Source organism: Cololabis saira, chromosome 1 (genome assembly GCF_033807715.1).
Source record: "Cololabis saira isolate AMF1-May2022 chromosome 1, fColSai1.1, whole genome shotgun sequence".
NCBI classification, from domain to species: Eukaryota; Metazoa; Chordata; class Actinopteri; order Beloniformes; family Belonidae; genus Cololabis; species Cololabis saira.
The window spans coordinates 12,299,158-12,320,835 of record NC_084587.1 but is presented as its reverse complement, the minus strand read 5'-3'; the positions used below and the strand labels follow the sequence as shown (position 1 = coordinate 12,320,835).

The window sequence follows — 21,678 nt, the reverse complement described above, 5'->3', positions numbered from 1 at the left end:
CAGCGGCCCCCGCCACTTTCACCTCAGCGCCCGGTACGTCACCAGCCACGTCACCTGCAGCAAAAGCAGCATCATCCGCATCAACAGCGGGGTCAGGTAGGACGCCCTGCTCCACCAACTGTGCACACAGCAACCGTCTGAGCTCCGCTTTATTGGCACTGTAAGACACCCGCACATTATAAACATTTGCCAAACTCAACAGGTCCGCCTTTTTGCACTTCTCAATTTTATCCAAAGACGGACTAGCCACAAAATCATCCAGTGAAAACTCCATAATTTCCCCCCACACACCAAAAGAGAACTACCAACCAGAGGTACTCACCAAACAAAGCGAGACAAGAAAACGGACGAGCCCCCAATTCATGTTATGCCCCCAGTCTAGGGGTGACTAGGACACAACATGAAAAGGCCCCATCTTCCCCAAGTCCCAAGTAGCCACAAACAAGATTTGGTTTCACTTTAAAAAGGAAGTGATTTATTAACAAAAGTAGATCAACTTGAAAAGTAAACTGAGACTGAGCTACTAGGCTTCAGGGTGGACAAAGGCCAAAACAACAAACAAAAGGGTCCTGTCTTAGGAGTAGGTAACTGACCTGTCAAACAAAAGAAAACAAATGACACAAGGCTTACCTCCCTAACTAAAATAAACAGGAGAAAAGAAGTTAACAAAATTGGCAGCCCACCCTTACTTTACTCAAAAGTCAATATCTTCCAAAACCTATACAAAATTCTAAGTACAAGGTGTGGCCGGTTGGGAGAGGAGGAGGATGAGTCTGCAACCTGCTTGCAGCCCACATGGTGGCGGCCATCTTGGCTCCTTTTATATCAGGTGGTTGTCGTTTCAGCCAATCACCATCCAGGGCATGGAACCTTCCCACCAATGACCGCACGGCTGTGGAACACACCTATCTGCATAGTAGATTAATACAAGAAAATCAAAGGGCACACACACACCCACACAAGACAGACTACAAAAATATGACCACAGTCATAACATTGAACTAACTCATATCCGCTGTTCTGGAACCGAAAACTCCGACTTTCCTATCTCAGGTTAAGTCAACTCGGAGTTCAGGTTTAAACTCGGAATTTGTTGAACCTGCTTCCTGGAATACCCCTCTGGTGTAGAAGATGGTTGGATGCTTATGGAGCACAAAAACAGTTCAGCAGACCAGCCCACTGGGGTCGAAGGAATCAATGATAATCAACTAGAAATATCTCTTTACGTCTCAGAGAAGAAACTGTCACGGGTGTGGTGGATTTGGACCCAGATGCAGGAAACCACGGAGGCAGGATTTCCAAAAAAAATGTGATTTATCAATAAAAACAAACCAAAAGCGCTGCAGAGCAGGATTACAAAAACCAGAACATGAAAATTGAGGAAGGAAACAGTACGGACCAGCAGGGAGGAAGGGAAAGACAAGACAAGATATACACAGAAGGTCTAGCGAGACACAGGTGCAAACAATCAGGGTAGATGGGAACCAGGGAAGTCAAATCGTACCTGAAACGACAAAGACACGGGTTTCAAAATAAAACAGGAACTAAATACCAAAACTGTGACATCATCTAAAATGAGTGACAGAAACGATGTGGAAAACCGTGTTGATCAGGAAGAACGGCTTTGAAGTTCCTCTCGTGTTACTGCAAAACAAACTTAACATACAGTCGTGGATAAAAGGGCACTCTTTGAATATTAAGGTTTACACGATTAAAAAATAATCTGGTCTTAACCGGCACTTAAACTCATTTATTTAACAAAAAACTGAGCCGAAATGTGGACGCAGTGCGTGAAAAGCTAAGAAAGACAGACATTCTCATTCTCAGAGAAGCAATCTTTTTCTGCTCGTCAATCAAGGCAGAGTCACAGAGGCCATTTCCAGAGAAAATGCAGTCAATCATCCCGCAGCGAGAGATTATTCATGAGTGGAAAACATTCAGCGCTGTTTTCAGTCTTCACAAGTTCACAACAAGGTTAGAGAGGCTCCACGAAGGCCGGAAGCTCAATCCCAGACTCTCCAGACCTCAGTTAGTGTGAAAAGTGGCTTGTTTCGTAAGTCTGAGCTCCTTCTCTCTAAGAAAACATAGCTGAGTGCAAAAAACTGCAACGATGTCTGGAACAAAGTCCTTCTGGGCATAATGCATGGTGACATGTTTGGAAAACCTCAAATGTGAAGCCTTCTCTCTGCCAGCGAGTGCTTGGGCAATATTAGGTCATGTAAGAAAACAATGATCTGTTGTAAAGCCCTCAGCAGTATTTAATAACAAGAGAACCACTTTCTTCCGTCTGTATCATTACGAGATGAGAATATTGATTGACAACCACAGATAACAACCTCTTTGAATCATTCTAGTCTCTGTAAACTCTTTTCATTTTATTCTCTTGCGTCAGACTGAAAACATCATCTAGGGAGACCGACATTTCATTTCACAGTTTTGCTTGAAAAGCCCCATCAGTGTGAAAGTGCAGCCGAGGAGCAGATGAGCTCCCCCGGGGCCCCGAACGACGCTTCGTTCCCCCGCCGTTTTTGGAGAAGTCATTCTATCCGCATAATGAAGCAGGAAGGAGTGTGAGGGTAAAAAAAAAAAACACACTTTCACTGCAGGACATGTCACTTTGCTCGAAAGTTACATTTTGCAGCCATGTGGGAAAGTTTAATGAGGAAATCCAGAACACATGTGAGCTGAAGCTGATCAACGTGGAGCTCCTTTTAGAGAGCAAAAGCAGATCCAGATAAAACTTCTGACAACCAACGACATGTACGTGTCATTACTGTGTTGTTATCATCCTTATTTGTTTAAAACAAAACAAAAAAACCAACATGTGTGAGCAATACTAAGTACCCCCTTATTGCTTAACCCTTGTGCTGTCTTTGGGTCAAGGGAGGGTGAAGGGAGAAAAGAAGGAATGAAGGAAGGAAGTAGGAAAGGGAGTAAGGAAGGGAGAAAAGATGGAAGTAAGGAAGAAAGGAGAAAAGAAAAGAAGGAAGGAAGGAAAGAAGGGAGAAAAGATGGAAGGAAGGGAGAAAGGAGGAAGGAAGTAGGAAAGGGAGTAAGGAAGGGAGAAAAGATGGAAGGAAGGGAGAAAGGAGAAAAGAAAAGAAGGAAGGAAGTAGGAAAGGGAGTAAGGAAGGGAGAAAAGAAGGAATGAAGGAAGGAAGTAGGAAAGGGAGTAAGGAAGGGAGAAAAGATGGAAGGAAGGGAGAAAGGAGAAAAGAAAAGAAGGAAGGAAGTAGGAAAGGGAGTAAGGAAGGGAGAAAAGATGGAAGGGAGGAAAGAAGGGAGGAATGGAAGGAATGGAGAAAGGAGAAAAGAAGGAAAGAAGGAAAGAAGTAGGAAAGGGAGTAAGGAAGGGAGAAAAGATGGAAGGAAGGAAAGAAGGGAGAAAAGATGGAAGGAAGGGAGAAAGGAGGAAGGAAGTAGGAAAGGGAGTAAGGAAGGGAGAAAAGATGGAAAGAAGGGAGAAAAGGAAAGAAAGGAGGGATTGAAGAAGGAAGGAATGGAGAAAATAAGGAAAGAAGGAAGGAAAAGCAAAGAAGGTAATAAAGGAACGAATGACGAAAGGGAGGTAGGAAGAAAAAGGAGTAAAGGAGAGTAAAAAAGGAGGAAAAGAGGAAAGAAAGAAAGAAGGAGAGAGCAGGAGGAAAGAAGGAAGGAAGAATTGGGTCATTTTGACCCGAAGACAGTACAAGGGTTAAGATTGAAGAGGTTGGGTTGCATCAGGTTCTGTTGATCATCAGCCCTTGTTGAGCTGGTCATCAGTACGTGTGTAAACCTCTATCTGTGCATCGTTTGCTGGAGTTTGCTGGTCTGTTTGTGCACAAGATGCCAAGAGGGAAGGACATCAGCAACTTTCTTCTAGGTCAGGGGTCGGCAACCCGCGGCTCTAGAGCCGCATGCGGCTCTTTAGCGCCGTCCTAGTGGCTCCTGGAGCTTTTTCAAAAAGGTTTGACCTTCGTTTTCCTTTTTTTCTTCTTTTCTTTCTTCTTTTTTTCCTTTTTTTTCTTTTTTTCTCTTTTATTCTTCTCTTTTTTCTTTTTTTTTCATCTTTTTTTCTCCCTTTTTTCTCTTTTTTTCTTCCTTTTTCCTTTCCTTTTTAATCTCGACATTTCAACTTTTTTCTCGAAATTTTGACTTTTTTCTCGACATTTCGACTTTTTTCTCAACATTTCGTCTTTTTTTTTTTTACAAAATTTTGACTATTTCCTCGACATTTCGACTTTTTTCTCAACATTTCGACTTTTTTCTCGAAATTTTGACTTTTTTCTCGACATTTCGACTTTTTTCTCGAAGTTTTGACTTTTTTCTCAACATTTCGACTTTTTTCTCGAAATTTTGACTTTTTTCTCAACATTTCGACTTTTTTCTCGGCGTGCATAATGAATAAAAAAATCTTCCCCCAGTTATCGCTAATATAGAAACATCATGTGCTGCCTTCATTCTAAGGCTTATACAAGACTTTTCATTTTTTGCGGCTCCAGACATATTTGTTTTTTGTGTTTTTGGTCCAATATGGCTCTTTCAACATTTTGGGTATCCGACCCCTGTTCTAGGTTAATCTGCAGTGTTTTGTCTGAGTGAACTGGATCAGCTTCAGGAACAACTCAAAAGGAAGTCCAGTCGCCTTGTTTTCAAGGGTTTGGGGGTAACCGTGACCTGATAACTGAGTCTACACACCCTGGCACGACCCGCCATGCCATGGAACCTGAAACAAACAAGTCGCCATAACAAAGCAGACAGTCGTGTGGATTTGACCAGTTTGGCTGTCTCCCTGTGAAACGTAGGTCCTAACACGACACTGACATACTCGCCGTGTCTCGTGCCTGTATGTGAGAGCCGCTTTCTGCATAGACATAAGCAGTACTTGAGTTGAGGGGGGATGAGGGGGGATGGCATCCCCCCTGAAATAAAAACTGTCAAAATCATCCCCCCTTTCGATCCCTTATGTCATTTCATCAATGAATGTGGTTTTACTGCTATTTCAACATTTAGAGTCATCACCAGAAAAATAACACCAGAAAAATAACTTATTTGACAATTTTCACCTGTTTCAAGTAAATTTTCACTTGAAATAAGTAGGAAAATCTGCCAATGGGACAAGATTTATCTTCTCATTACAAGGAATAAAATCTTGTTCCACTGGCAGATTTTTCTACTTATTTTAAGTGAAAATCTAATTGAAACAGGAGAAAATTGTTGTTTTTTTCCAGTGATGAGTCTTGTTTTAAGTGTAATGAGATTTTTTTTTAACTAAAATGAAACATTTTAACTAGAAATAAGACAAATATTCTTGTTAAGATTTTGAGTTTTTGCAGTGATCCATTTTACTTATCCTGTGAAGGACAGAGTCATATTGATAAGTTCAGAAAACTGTTTTTATTTTGGTGTTTTGATGTATTTGATGTAAGCCCACTGGATATTTAAAGCTTACAGAAGGCTGTATTTAACTGCTGTCATTCCTGCAGTATTTCTGCAGGTGTTTTGGTCAGTGCTATTATTTGTAATATATTATATTATTTGTAATCAGCACAAATTATCTGTCCCCATATGATAAAATCCACCATCCCATACAACTCGAGTACTGGACATAAGTCCTGTCACCTCTTTTTTTCCACCTTACAGGGTTGACAAAAAGGAGTAAAAACAGAGAGACCACTTGTGTAAGTCAGAGCCATCACCCAAAAGAGGAAATCTTTGTCTCCACCAGGCATTATTATTCATATTCACTGTAAATAATTGAAACATTTTCAATTGGAAGAAAACTTCTCATTTTTCGAGAAGATGAAATCAGGAGATTTTAGTTTAACCTAAAAAGTTGAATGAACGCAGCTCGAACTTCATCCTTTCACATCAAGGAAATGATGACGTCACCATGTTGTGACAATTGATCACAATTATTCAGAATGACATCATAATAGTAAGAAAACAATGATAACGTTTACACAGTGACATAAATATTTGTAACTGTCCCTGTTCGCCGGCAGGAGCCGCTCTTTCCTCCAGGGACGAGCTGCGCGCCCCCGACACTTACCTGGAGGATCCGCTGCGCGCCCCCGACAGCTCTTTCTCTCGTCCGCGCGCCTCTCGTGCGCATGCACGCTTACACGCACCGCGACACTCCTATAAAACATGAAGAAAGCTGGTGGCATCTTTACACTAGTGAATCCCCAAAAACATGAATGAACTGAGAATGTTGAAAGAAAGAAGTTACTCCTCCAGAATGAGAGACTGATAAAGTCGTAATGTAGGTCTCTAAAGTTGGATCTGTGCAGGTACTAAGTGTTGCTCACCTGGTTTTATGTTTACTTTTTGGATTCGTTGCTGTTAAATAAATAATGGTATGAATAATTTGGTTAAGTTATGGAATTCATTAAATTATGATTTAAAGGGCTGTATAAACATATTTCAGTTTAAAAAGAAATTTAAAGAGAAAAAAATAGCATTGTATGGATGAAATAGTTAGAATATATAATATATGCGTATGGAGACAGACAATCTATCTTTGATTTTTTTGGTTTTCTTTCCTTGTGATATTAACTAAGTAATTGTGCAGCCTATCTGTAATTATTGTTCAATTTAGTTTTGAGGGAGGGGCAGGTATAATAAGATTTTCTTCTTCCTGCTCCTTTCTGGTTATGGAATATGGTTTTGATTGTGTTGTCATTTTACTTGTTTGTTTTTTTTGTTTGCATATTTCCATGATCGGAATAAATAAAAATGAAATGAAATGAAAATGAAATAATTGTGTGAAGTTGTTGTGCCAAGACCAACCAGGGCACCAAACAAACAGAACATACTGTATGCGTATAATTGGGAGAATTGCTTCTCCATAGTGACATAGGTAAAGTTTTTTTTTTATAGGAATAAAACCATAAAGAAAAGACTGTACACATCTCTGGAGCTGGTTGTTTTGGAGATGAACGCGCCTTTACGCGCAGACTCCAGCGCAGCCGCATCACGGGGGCGTTTCCTCATCCGGACCGAACTCGAAGTGGGGTAAAACAATATTTGAAACTTTCTGGGTGGGGCTTAGTGAGAGGAAAGAGAAGGACGGGGGTGAGAAAAAGGAGTTGGTAGTGTGTGTGGAGCAGCAGAGGCTGGGTGGGTCCACAGAGAAGCGTTTCCACACAAACTCCCGTGCACGCCGCGCGTTAAAGGGCTTCCAGGTAACAATTACACACTTTCTTCACCTTATACAGTTATTCCACGGGCAGGTCAGTGTGTGCAAGTCTGATATGTTTTATTAGTGTATTAAGACTGCTTAAAAGTTAACTGAAGAAAATGAACTGAGCGCAAACGAAAACAAACCTAAAAAAGTTTTGAACGAACGCGCCTTCAGTTGGATGAAAAAAGTTTTGCTCTTTTTTTCTCTTAGTTTTCTTTTTCTTTTTTTCATTTCCAAGTAATTGACTAGAGTATTTGGCCAGTGTGTGTGTGTGTGTGTGTGTGTGTGTGTGTGTGTGTGTGTGTGTGTGTGTGTGTGTGTGTGTGTGTGTGTGTGTGTGTGTGTGTGTGTGTGCGGTCCCAACAAACGCGCCTTTCAGCGCGCCTTTCCCGACGACGGCGTAAAAATCGATGAAAACCCACCAGATAAATAACCAGAATCGCATTTACTGGCGTTTCAACGACTTGGGATCCCGTCCGAGTCGCCCCACATGTATGAAAACACGTTTATAGCAATGTTTTGAAGCGGAACCACCGGTTTTGTGGACCGTGAAGCGTCTGGATCCAGATGTGCGTTATAGTCGGAGATCTGGCTCCGCAGGGACCAGTTTGGACTTGAATGCAACGGTTTCCCTCCTCTCCCTGTCCGCCTCCTCTCCTCTTTTCTGCAACCATTATATTTGGAAACTATAAACTGATATCCCCTCGTGTGAAATGCTGTGTGTTACATAATTCTGTGCGTGGAGAAATACAGTAGATGCCTCCGCGGATCCTTAATTCCTGTGGTTATCAGTTCTCACAGGGCCACAATGTTGGTGCTGGCAGGGATCGTCGTTCTGCACATTACTACCATCATCCTGCTTCTGGTGGCCACCATCGACAATGTAAGAGCACATTTCTTTATTTTCTGTCCTTATTTAAGCAACAAGTGTGGACTTAAGTGTGAACAAAGGGTTTTTTTTTTATCAGCTACAAGTGCCAATCAAGAGCTCCCACGGAGCTGCAGTTGCAACACAAACATGTCAGGCAGCTCTGCCAGGCATGTGTGCAAAACCACAAGGAAATAACCAGGAGTTAAATGTCAAAATATGCGTTTGCCACCCACAATGCAGCAGTTCTCAAACCTCCACAAGAAATGGTCCAGCAATGCCTAGAGGAACACCAACCCGGTCTGCCCACACCGGCACATGTTAACCCTCCTGTTGTGTTCCGGGTCAAATTGACCCGTTTTAAAGTTTGAAGATCTGGGAAAAATAGTTAAAAGTATTTTTTCAGTATGAAACTTCTTCTGCTTGCCTTAATTAGTGTAATCAACATATAATATGAAAATAGTTCATCTCACATATTTGCAACCCCCCCCTGCATGTTTATAAAACATAGATACTGTTCGGGTCAGTTTGACCCGGCAGTCAATCTGGAGGTAAAAGGGTGTCAGAAATGTCAGACTATTTCTTTCTTTGCAACTGTGAGACATGTTTCACCCCAATCTCTCTCTCACTCACACACACACACACACACACACACACACACACACACACACACACACACACACACACACACACACACACACACACACACACACACACACACACACACACACACACACACACGTGCAGGTGCTGGATGTTCTCGCGGGAAAACTCCACCCACACTCACTGGACACAGGGGAGGGGCAAAACATATAAAAGATTCTCTGCATGGGAATCCTACCAACATTACACTCTGTCAGGTAGACGTTTACAAAATGAGCAGCAGAAGCAAAAGGTTGACAGTCCAGGAGGCTCTGGAAGTCATCATTGATCATGACAGTGAAATAGAGGAGGATGTGTCTGAAGATGAAGACTGTCTTGAGCTGAATTCTGATTCTAATGATTCTGATTTTGAACCAGATGAGGGAATTGCTGTTCCTATTCCTCCAAGCATGACATTCATGTCAAAAAATGGTGAAATACAGTGGTCGTCATCCCCAAATGTGCGTCAGGCACAACTGTATGCAGAAAACATAATAAAGACAGTGCCAGGGCCCACTAGGATGGCAGTGACTCGTGTGACTGACATCAAGTCAGCCTTTGAGCTGGTCATGCCAGATTCAATAAAGAAAATAATTCTGGAAATGACCAATCTAGAAGGGAGGCGTGTGTTGGGGGAGAAGTGGAAGGAGCTGGACAAAACACATTTCGACGCGTATTTGGGGGTCCTCATCCTGGCTGGGGTCTATAAGTCAAAGGATGAATCGACAGCCAGTCTTTGGGATGCTGAGACAGGCAGGGCTATATTTCGAGCGACAATGTCTCTGGAGACTTTTCACATTTTCCAGTAATCCGATTTGATAATCGAGAGACAAGGGCTGGTAGACGGGAGAGAGACAAGCTGGCAGCTATTAGGACAGTGTGGGACAAGTGGGTAGAGCAACTTCCACTGCTCTATAACCCAGGCCCTAATATCACAGTGGATGAAAGGCTGGTGGCATTCAGAGGTCGCTGCCCATTTAGGCAATACATGCCTTCCAAACCAGCTAAATATGGCATCAAAATCTGGGCAGCATGTGATGCAAACTATTGTGTTTTATATGTTGGTCTTTCAAAAGTAATAAAGTGGTGAAACATTAAAAAAAAAGTTTAAACATGTATTTTTTATGAAAAACGAGTGAATCATATCATAATTGAACCATTACCTGTCAGAGGTAAGGAACACCATTGCACTAAATATTGATAGAATAGTTAGTAATGGAGTTAGTAATGACATATTAACAATGTTTGTTTGGATTTTTTTGGTTTCTGACATCTTTTGGGTATTTAAACATGCACCGGGTCAAATTGACCCGGGAACAGCATTGCTGTACCTGAGAAACGAACATAACAGGAGGGTTAATGTAGTTTATGCAGGGCCGGTCCTAGAAAATGATGAGTAGGGATTAGGAATGGGTGATATTTTACTGTTCACGATAAACCGTCAAAAAAATTCCTCACAGTAAGAATTTTTCATCTCACGGTAAAAACGATAAATTCCTGTTGATGACGTTTTTGTGTAAAGCTGATTTATGGTTCTGTGTTAAATCCACACACAACGTACGTGAAGGAAGGAAGGAAGGAAGGAAGGAAGGAAGGAAGGAAGGAAGGAAGGAAGGAAGGAAGGAAGGAAGGAAGGAAGGAAGGAAGGAAAGGGGAGAAGGAAGGGAGAAAACAAGGAAAGGAGGAAGGAATTCCTTAAGGGAGAAAAGAGGAAGGGAAGAAGGAAGGAGAGAGCAGGAGGAAGGAAGGAATGAGCCTGAAAGAAAGAAAGAAAGAAAGAAAGAAAGAAAGAAAGAAAGAAAGAAAGAAAGAAAAAAAGAAAGAAAGAAAGAAAGAAAGAAAGAAAGAAAGAAAGAAAGAAAGAAAGAAAGAAAGAAAGAAGGATAAATTCCCGTTGATGACGTTTTTGTGTAACAAACATGGCGGATCTGAGAGCGAGATAGATTTATAGTTACAAAGGTGGAGTTAAATTGGTATTTTTTAATCGTCATTTTTATCGTTATCGGGATAAATGCCAGAAATTATCGTGATACATTTTTTAGTCCATACCGCCCATCTCTAGTAGGGCTGCATCTCAGATCAGAGGGGGTGCTGATGCCTGGCACGTTATTCAACACTAAATTATGCATTATCCCATAATTTCAAGCGGAATGATACTAGCAAAACAAGAATATTTAAAGTGTATTTCAAATGCTTTAGAAACAAAGAACAGAACAAAGAAAATGCTACATTTAGTCTGGGCTACCTCACCCATCAGACAATCTAGCAACAGATGTTTCTTACCCTGAAAATAATAAAACATAGAAATTCAAACTAATTTTATCTATACAGCTGAAAACCATCACTTAACATGACAGTCATTTCAAGTGGAATGATAACAGTCAAACAATAATATTTAAAGTGTCTTTCAGTGCATTTTTGCAGCAATATCGCTGCAGAACGAAGTCTGGTGTAATGCTTATGCACCCTCGTAGAACCGGGCCTGAGTTTATGCATGTAAGACATGACAAAGGGAGAAAAGAACAACTGCTGACATCAAATCTGCAAAACTCTGACTTAATATTGCATTTACAATACATGCTTCTTGATATTGTTATATTTATCTGCCTTTATTCTTCCCTTCAGGCCTGGTGGATCACCAAGACTGTGTCGACAGAACTGTGGGGCACGTGGGAGTTGAAAAGCTCAGACTGGCACTACTTCAGCCTGAGAGGCTACCCGGAGGGCTCCACGCAAGAAGGTCTGACTTATGGAGTTTAAAATACGTACGGTTGTGTGAAATAGAGAGAGCAGCCACTTCAAGACCCGAGGTTTCATGCACCAGGGCAAAATATAAATAATATGGTTCTCGTGAGTTAGATAAATACGACCCGAGATGAACAAAAGTATCATGTTTTACAGCGTTTACGAAGCCGGCGAGCCTAAAAAAACTGAGCTCAGCGTTGTTGGTTTCAGAGGATTTACAGGTGAAGCAGCAGCCAGGTGCTACTTGTGAACACCTTTACAAAAGCAAAACATTTGGGAAAGATGGAAAGGAAAGACATCAGCAAAGATCTTAAAAATTTAATTGTCTAATTCTTTTTGTCAGACAAAAGGTTTTAGGTTTTTTATACCTGACCCGACACAAACACCATCTTGTGACTCTGATGAAGGCGAAAGGAATTGCCGAAACATGTCAGGTATTTAAAAAACAAAAGAAAAATTCTTGTCCAACAAAAAGAATTAGCAAATTAAATTGTAAAGCTGTGGAAAAAATTCACTTTATTAAATCAAAGATCTTAAGAGTTTATCAGGTAGTTTCATAAAGAAAGCCCCCTCTGACAGCAGAGCTGCTTTTGAACGAACCCCAGGACCTCTGGGAGGCTGTTCTTTGGACCAAAGTTAAGGTCACAATACACAACATCATTCACACCAGCTGTCAAGCACGGTGGTGGAGGAGTAGTGATTGGGGCTTGTTTTGCAGCCACAGGACATGGACACTAGGGGTGTAACAATATATCGTGCCACGAAATTTTGCGATACAAAAACATCACAATACGTGTCGTGGAGGTGAAAAAGTGTATCGCGATATTGGATTATTAATATTAATCTATTGTGTTCGCGCATCCGACCACGCGTGCCGACCGCGCCTCGACCCGCGGACCAAAATCTTACTCCGCTCAGAAGAAACTAGTACCGTTTTGCGGCCCCGATCACGGGACTCTTGCACGGTTTTAAGCTCTGAACTTTTAAGTCTGGTGTAGAGTTAAGCCTTACCTTATTAAATTAAACCTTTTTCGGGTCGTGAGTAGGATAAACACGGGAAAACTTCTTCCGAGTTCGAGTGTACTTTAATGTCCGCTCAACAGTGTAGGATTTTAGAACATCAACACAGCAACTAGTGCTGTGTCACTCCGCCCAATCTAAAACATATTAACAACTACAGATTAACTGACTAGTTTAATTATAGTCCCTGATTTACATCAGAATATAAAGAATATATTTATAAAATAATGAACCCTGAATTACCAAAATAACCTTAACAAAAATAAATCTCCTCTTACACTTATAAGGTGAGCATGAATCTTTTTTATGATCTAAAAATGTATTTATTTACTTTTATTTATTTATTTAATTTTAGTTGTTAAATTTCTGGAAAAGAAAAAAGTCAAATCATACATGAGAGAAAATATTCAGTTTGTGGCAAAATATTTGTACTTGTATGAAACTGAAGATGCATAATGCAAACCTGACATTTACTTTTAGTTCAGTTTGTGGAAAATGGTTGGCCTGGCTTTCTCTTTAAAACTTAAACAGTTATAAAGCATTACAAACTGTAACAATAGGGCAAATGCACAGCATTGTTTTGTATTTTGTGTCTTTCAAATGAAAGACAATTTTTTCCAGTCATATGTTCCTCATTCAAGGTTGTTAAAAAAATACTGCTATAATATCGTATCGTATCGTTATCGTGACCTCAATATCGTGTATCGTACTGTATCGTGAGATTAGTGTATCGTTACACCCCTAATGGACACCTAGATACGGGGCCATGCTAACACCACTTATCACGGAGGAGCGTGATGTACTTTAGTAAATCAATTCCTTTCGCAGGTAAACTTGGACAAAATCCCTCTTTTCGAGAGTCAAAAGCGTTGGCTGAAATAGTTGGACAATGATTTCAAAAGTCCAGCAAAACCACAACAGAATCGCTGGAAAAAGAAAGGAATCAAGGCGTTGCAACGGTCCAGTCAAGGTCCAGTCCAGTGGTGAACCTTAGGACGGCTTTAGCCGCCACAATCTCTGCAAAACAGCAACGAAACATGTAAAACAAGGTTCTGAGAAACTGATTCCGGCAACAGTAACCACGAGTCACATCAGCAAGCGACTGAAATGATTGACTGTTGTTCTCCTAAAGCTGTGTTTGATCTTAAACTTGCTCTGCGTCTTTAAGATCGTCTGATATGTGAAAACTTCATAATTGAAGCGATATGTGAACGATGCCACATGTCCTGATAATTAAACAAAACATCAATGAAACACGGAGATCTAGCCCCTCCCTCCCACGAAACAGCCAATCACAAGCCTGGACCCTCCCACCGGTTCTGATTGGCTGGAAGAACATTTGTTTTGGTTTGGTGCAGTCGGTCCCTCCTCTATTTGTTTGGCTTGTTTTGTTTTTTTTACAGTCTACTCAAGATGGGGAATTACCAAAGTGTTAGGAGATACTGGCTAACCTGGAACCGCTTACCCCGCCTTTAAGAGGGAGCGGTGTCATTAATACAGATATTAGTGGGTTTAATGGATTAAATATGCAGAATTGATTATGTGAAAATGATATAGAGATCCAACAAATCCATTATTCCTTCAGTTACAATTGTTGAAATTTCATGACTTAGTAGACTATAGTATTCTGCAAAAATTATGTTTAAAGCTCATAAAAAAACGTTACCAATCAACATTCAGAAAAGATTTGAAAAAAGAGAAAGCAAGTATAACTTAAAAGGAACAAAGATCTTTAAAAAACCAAGATTCAGGACTAAATTGATGGAACGTTGTGTTTCTGTGAAAGGAATCAGTTTATGGAACAATCTGAATAAAGAAAACAAAGAATCCAAATCAAACATTACATTCAAAAGAACAATTAAAGCTTGTATGTTAAGGAAATATAATGAAAAATGTTAGTTAAGTTTGATTGACATACCCATAGCCGGCGGTAATTTTATTTTATTTTTTTATTTACTTAGTTGTTGTTTTAAAAAATTTTAATTTATGTTATTTGTACATTTATTTCCTGGGAAAAAGGGGCAGATTAGATAACTTTCTTCTTCTTTCTGCTCCCTTTTCATTCACAATTTAGAAACATTTGTCTTTGTATTGTATTGAATTGTTTGTTTTATTTTTGAATGAAATAAAGAATAAAATGAAATGAATGAAAATGTGTTATGACCCCGAATGTGTTTCTGTAGCTGAACCTGCTCACCGTGTGTGTTGTGTCGTCCTGCAGAGTTCCTCCAGACCGTGCAGGCCACTTCAGTGCTGGCCTGTATTTTCACCATCCTGGCCCTGTTTGTGTTCGTGGCTCAGCTGTTTACGCTGCCCAAATGCCAGCGGTTCACCCTGACCGGTATTTTCCAGCTGATCGGCTGTAAGTAACCTGGAGTCACAGGAAAAAACACATTCTTGTTTGTTTTTTTTTCTCAGACTGTTGTAGTTTTGATGGATCGGGTCCATCCGTGGATGGAAATGCTCGACTGACTGACGACTCAATCCTCTGTCCAAATGTAATGTGGAGAAGAGTTCGGACAAATGGAGCGCTCGATATGACTGAAATAATAATAATAAAATACAGCAAAGTTGACATCTAGGTAATATCATCTAGGCAATAATATGACAATAATATGTGCAATAACATAAGATGTGCAATATCTGCCAATCTACCTCACAACACTCCACCTGCTTTTCTGCACTGTTAAACTGTATATACTGTTCATATCCTGTGTTCACATTTTATATTTTATACGTATCTTTTGTATTTTTTATATATTTTTTATTTCTGACTTTTCAGTCTTTTTACCCCTCCCCTATATGTGTGTACTTCTGACAACAAATAACTTTCCCCACTGAGGGAGAAAATAAAGGATATCTTATCTTATCTTATCTTAGGTGACGCAGTGTCAGACAATTAGTTCAGCGCTGGGAACTTAGCGACTTTGGTGCTATATTTAGTAGGGGCTGAAACGATTCCTCGAATAATTCGAATAATTCGATTACAAAAAATGATCGAGGAATTTTCTCTGCCTCGAGAAATCGTTTAATTTTGCAGCTCAAAGCAGGGTGTTTTGCCCGGACTACCTCTAATAGGGCACAGCGCGCTGACGCCGCGCAGAAGAAAGAGGCGGCTGATATGTTTGTTTTTTACTAAAAGAAAAGGCAGAAAATGTCAAAAGTGTGGGAGCATTTCAAGCTGGACACCAAGGCAAACACTGTTACATGTCTTCACTGTAAGACAGAGCTTGATACCAATAATTAGAATTACCAAAAATAACCTTAACAAAAATAAATCTCCTCTTACAATAACGTTAGCCCTGTGGAAGGCTAGGTTTCTATTAATTATGACTACTGTGGATGCGTGGCTAACGCATTTAATCTGTAAAAACACAGAGCTGGAGAGGAATGAGGGTGAAAAATAAAAACTTAATAAAACTAGCTGGGTAGTTTTCAATTTTAGCTCTGTAATCATTGATGGATAAAACATCAAGCAGCACTGGTGCCTAATGTGCTCCAATACAGAAGGTCTCAGAATTTTATTTTGAACACTGCCAAAACTCAAAATCTTACCAAGACTTTAGCTTAAAACTTAACTAGAACTTAAAATTTGTTTGACACAAATGAAAGTTATGTAATGGCATTTTTAGGTTAGAAATAAGAACATTTCTTGGTAAGATCCTTAGTTTTTTGAGTGAAGGCAGTGAATTTGGTCGACTGGTGTAAGTTCAGGGTTTTTAAATGCACAGCCATGAACCTACTGGATTAAATAATTTAGTCTTAGTAATGTCAATTAACATCTAACATCTTATGTATATTTATAATTGCTCTTTAACGAAACAAAAATATGTTTTATCCGATTACTCGATTAATCAATGAAATTTTAGGTAGAATACTCGATTACTAAAATGTTCGATAGCTGCAGCCCTAATATTTAGCGAGTATTCAGACCCTTCGAGCGACTCCTTTTTAAAAGAAGAAGCAACTAGAGACAAATCTTTTGACTTTTCTGGTGTTATTGGGGACTTTTGGAGACACTGTGAACCCCCCTGATCCAAGCCCGGTGACCCCATCGGGCTCACAGTCAGGGCCCGGGCAAGTGCCGCCATCTAACATATAACATCTGGATTGAGGTCAACCCGGAAGTAACAAAAATTGCCGTTCCTCAGCTGGCCACCGGAGGCTGGCTGCTGCCCAATTTAAAATGTTCAACATTACAGCAGAAATAAACATATTTAGTCAGCTCCATTTATATAAAGCAATACATTTATATCTAATTTGAGGCGTAGCCTTTTGATTGACAGTTGGTTCAGCCAGCGGTGAGTCATTATCACTTCCTCATCAGTCGTCGTCGTCATGCTGCACAACCAAGCGTCCGGTAAAAGCAGCCGTAATTCCTGATTTTACCTCAGAAGCATGATCTAAAATGAAATGTTCTGCTGTAAACATCTCTCAGCTGCTCTGCCGCTCCTTCGGTGGGGATCAAGCAAAAAGAGGCTTCAAAGTGGCTCCTCAGAGGACCTTTGGGTCACATGAGCGATGCTTCGTAGATTGCGTTTTACAGCCTATGGGGTCGATTTAAAAGAAAAAGGAGACAGTTTAAAGAAGATAAAATAAACTATGAACATTAATGCGACTGAAAATGGGGCGTAGCCTCCTCTGATAAAAGTGTTTCAATCATTCATTCACACGATGTGTTCTCTAATGCGTTTGTATTTCAGATGTTAGAATAACAAAATGAAAATTAAAGCTACAAGCAGCGATGAATAGGCCCTTGCGCGTGCAATTTTCTCCAATAAAGGTCAAGGACTCAAAACTAAGGCCGATGACACCACCCATGACTCTTTATGTCAAACCATTCAAAAAATATGGCAGAAAGTAGGACCTATCAAATATGGACCAATCAGATGAAGGGGGAGTGCGCTTTTCGGCATCTATCGTCGCCACGGTAACACTTTTGACTGAGAAAAGTAATCCCCATCGTCGCAGGATCGAGACGCACATTTTGATGTATAACACACCTGGGTGCACGTTACGGTTCGGGTCGTATTAGCGGCTGAAGAAATGGGATATAATTGCGCCAAAATTACACGATTAATTCAAAATGGCCGACTTCCTGTTCGGTTTCGGCCATGGCGCCAAGAGACTTTTCTTTCAGTTGCGACATGATACAGGTGTGTACTGATTTTCGTGCATGTACGTCAAACCGTATTGTGGGGCTTGAGGCACAAAGTTTTCTAGGGGGTGCTGTTGAGCCATTAGGCCACGCCCATTAATGCAAACCATTAAATATAAAATTTTTCGCCAGGCCAGGCTTGCGTGCAAAATTTGGTGACTTTTGGTGCACGTTTAGGGGGGCAAAAAGGCCCTCATTTCGTCGGAAGAAGGAAAATAAAAACATTTCCTACAGATACAATAGGGCCTTCGCACTGTAAGTGCACTGTAAGTGCTCCATCCATCCATTTGAAGTTAGAAGAGCAAGATTCATGCAACATAGTAAAACAAAACCTCTGCCCTTTGATGTGAAATGCATTCTGGGAATGCTGTCACAAGACTCCACTGGATGCGTCCTTGATAAAAGGAGCGGAGCAGGAACCCGTCCAGGGGTGACGAGCGTACTCGTCTCGATGGGAACCGCTCTTCTACTTCAGACGAGCACAAGTCCAGACAAGTCGGCGCGGAGAAATCAAACTCTGCCGTTAACAGTCGATGAGGTTGATGGTTATCAGCGCCGTTTTAATGAAAACAAACCAGAATACAGACGTGATGGGGTTTTTTTATTCTCAACTTATTGAGTTGCACAAGCCTCTTCCAGTCAAGCCGGCTGTCCTGCCTCACCAAAAAAGAAGAAAAGTAAATAAAGTCACCTTAAATGATACTCAACTCCAAGCTTCAGGCATATTTGGAGGTGACGACAGCAGGACTCTGAGAAAGAGTCGCTCGGGGAGCGGGTGTTGTGCAGCAGCCTGGTCCTGTCCTCCATGACTGCACACATCACCTGGACAATATGATGGAGACTTTCAGCAGCTCTTGTTGTGTTAGTAGAAAAACAAAATGAATGCGACTCAGGAAGAAAATGCATGTTTTGTCAGTGCATACAGGACTGTCTCAGAAAATTAGAATATTGTGATTTTCTGTAATGCAATTACAAAAACAAAAATGTCATACATTCTGGATTCATTACAAATCAACTGAAATATTGCAAGCCTTTTATTATTTTAATATTGCTGATCATGGCTTACAGCTTAAGAAAACTCAAATATCCTATCTCAAAATATTAGAATATTTTGGGAATCTTAATCTTAAACTGTAAACCATAATCATCAATATTAAAATAATAAAAGGCTTGCAATATTTCAGTTGATTTGTAATGAATCCAGAATGTATGACATTTTTGTTTTTTTAATTGCATTGCAGAAAATAAAGAACTTTATCACAATATTCTAATTTTCTGAGACAGTCCTGTACGTGTGAATGTGAAGCCTAATGAGAGCTACAGTAAAGGCGACTAGTGATGTTCCATACCACCGATTTCCTTTCCGATCCGATATGGAGTAAAATTCAGGCTGGTATCGGCGATATCGATTCAATACCGATACATTGTGCAAATACACCTAATATGCCCGGTACATCTAAGGAAATTGGTGTATTTTAGATAGTTTAAGACATCAGAGTCGCTTATTTAGCTATTTATTTTAAAGTCAGAAGTATATTGAGGTAGAGGCCTCATATAGCCGAGCTATGTGTTTGAAAAAGGTGTTTCCATAACTAAAAAAAGATCCTTAGTAAACTCATAAAACCATTAAAATAAATAAAAGAATAAACAAAAATAAGAACTACTATAAAAATGAAAGAAAGTAGTTCCTACCAGCAGCGTGTCAGTTTTCATTTGATAATCGATTTTAGATAGATAGCATAGATCTGGTATCGGAGGTATCGATATTTCAGTATTGATCCGCACATCATTAAAGGCAACAGAACATCAGTCAACTATCTACAACATTTCAGCCTGAAAAGTAGTCAAAGAAGTATTTTTGAGGTATGATGGCAGGATAAACTGGGAATCCGGTTCACAGTGAGCTCCTCAAGTGTCTTTTCATGTGTTAAATACTTTACGTCTGCCAGTAAGTTCACATCAGAAGCCAGCGGACAGAACACGAGGGGCTGTTGACAAGCAGGAGCTATAACGCCGTCCAGAACTGAACCGGTTCTTCTCAGGCGATGCCTCTTTGCAAAGTTACAAGCACAACAGTTAGACTTGTAGTCAAGACGCCTAAACCGAGACCAAGACCAGAGAGTATCAAGACAGACCAAGACTAGTTCAGCTCAAGACCGAGACCAAAACAAACCTAGTTATTTCCTGATCCTGCGTGATTGTAGAACATCATCCTGGTTCAGCTAGTTTCCATATGAGCTTGTTTTCAACTGCAGCACAATAACACAGAGAAGTGGATGATGATGTTAAACTCACTATAAATGTTTCCATCCATCATCTGAGATCAGATATGTGTGGCGACTGCACTACCGCTGTTTATACACTATTGGAGGATTGACTCCAGTGCTTTTAAGGATTGACACGACTACTAACTAGTCCCAAAGTCCTCTAGCAGAATAACCAGCCTCCTACACCCCCCTCCACCTCAGAAAAGAATAGTTAATGTCACTGATTTAAATTGGACTTAATTTGGAGATGAAACGTGAATTTAAATAATAAAGATACACACAATTATCGACTTGAAATTGCATTATTTATAATTATAGAAGCCAAATTACGCTGTATATCAGCATCACTGAAACGGCATAGACCTGATGCTTAATTAATCACAACGATATGCAAATATTATTCATATATTTATTCAAACAAGGCTGATATAAACACAAAACTGTAATTAAATACAGACACACATGCAGATGCACCAAAACATTAAATCAAATGCAAAATACAAATAGTTTGCAAAACTGTACATTAACAAGAGGAAGAACTGGACCAGATTCTGTCACCTCGGTGCAACGTCATCTCAAATATCTGAGACCGAGACCAAAGACTGTCAAGACCGGTCTCGAAACCAGAGGTGGGTAGAGTAGCCAAACATTGTACTCAAGTAAAAGTACTGTTACTTCAGAATAATATGACTCAAGTAGAAGTAAAAAGTAGTCATCCAAATAATTACTTGAGTAAAGTAAAAAAGTACTTGGTGAAAAAACTACTCAAGTACTGAGTAACTGTTGAGTAATGTCTGATTTTATTTTTTTAACACAACCATTCAAACAGACAAAAGTACAAAATAATCATCTTCAGGCAAATGAAATCAATAAAATAATAAAATAAATTAAAATTAATAAAAAATAAAAAATAGCTTAAATTAAAATAATCTTAAAGTAAATTCAAGTACTTTAATAAATAATAAAATAATAACAGAATAAAAAAATAAATTAAGCACAAGTAGCACAAAATTTCAAGCCTTTGTACTTTTCTTTTTTAACCAGGCAGAACTAGAACAAGCCCATGAACTCATAGAAACTCTGTGTGTGTTTGAGTCTGTGTAAATGTGACAAAACATGCAAAAACTAACATTTTTCCCAAAGAATCACCCAGTGATGTCATGAGATTGACGCGTACGCGGATAAAAGGGATAAAAGAAAAGTAACGAGCTCAACGTAGCGGAGTAAGAGTAACAGTTTCTTCTTCACAAATCTACTCAAGTAAAAGTAAAAAGTATAGTGATTCAAAACTACTCCTAAAAGTACAAAATTTCCCAAAACTTACTCAAGTAACTTTAACCGAGTAAATGTAACTCGTTTCTACCCATCTCTGCTCGAAACCGAGACCGGTCTTGAGAACTACAAGTCTAACAACAGTTATTTGACTCAAGTTTGCACCATTTCAGAAATGAATAATGTGAATCTAATATGTTTGACGTACTAATATGAACGCGGTAGAAACATCTGCATTGTTCAAGAGTCACAAGCTTTAAAACCTTAAAAGATCTTTTGTGTCCCCAGGCTTGTGTATAATGATAGCTGCCTCCATCTACACAGCTGAGCTGCACACCGACGACGTGTCAGGAGGATACGGGCACTGCTACGTCCTGGCGTGGGTCTCCTTCGTCCTCAGCTTCATCTTAGCCATCACCTACCTCATCCTGAAGAAGACGAACGAGTGAGACCATAAAAAAAAACGGCTGCTCCATCAGTGGGAAGTGAAAGTGCAGGATTTAATCTTTAAACATCCTAACGCCATAAATGTGTGAAATAT

General features: G+C 39.9%; 1 protein-coding gene across 1 annotated transcript; it reads left to right on the top strand.

The window, feature by feature from the left end:
• Nucleotides 1-7,067: 7,067 nt before the first annotated feature.
• LOC133451043 (peripheral myelin protein 22-like) lies at nucleotides 7,068-21,656 on the top strand. Its single transcript, XM_061729973.1, has 5 exons — nucleotides 7,068-7,166; nucleotides 7,958-8,048; nucleotides 11,301-11,415; nucleotides 14,662-14,802; nucleotides 21,426-21,656. Exons 2-5 carry the CDS (start codon nucleotides 7,974-7,976, stop codon nucleotides 21,584-21,586), a joined length of 492 nt encoding a protein of 163 aa, XP_061585957.1. The 5' UTR covers nucleotides 7,068-7,166; nucleotides 7,958-7,973; the 3' UTR covers nucleotides 21,587-21,656.
• Nucleotides 21,657-21,678: the final 22 nt, after the last annotated feature.

What these genes read in the sequence shown, in the direction of transcription:
- LOC133451043 (XM_061729973.1), top strand. Translation starts at nt 7,974, where the DNA reads ATGTTGGTGCTGGCAGGGATCGTCGTTCTGCACATTACTACCATCATC. An exon ending in TGGTGGCCACCATCGACAAT is followed by an intron (nt 8,049 to 11,300) that starts GTAAGAGCACAT and finishes TCTTCCCTTCAG; the next exon opens with GCCTGGTGGATCACCAAGAC. An exon ending in GGAGGGCTCCACGCAAGAAG is followed by an intron (nt 11,416 to 14,661) that starts GTCTGACTTATG and finishes GTCGTCCTGCAG; the next exon opens with AGTTCCTCCAGACCGTGCAG.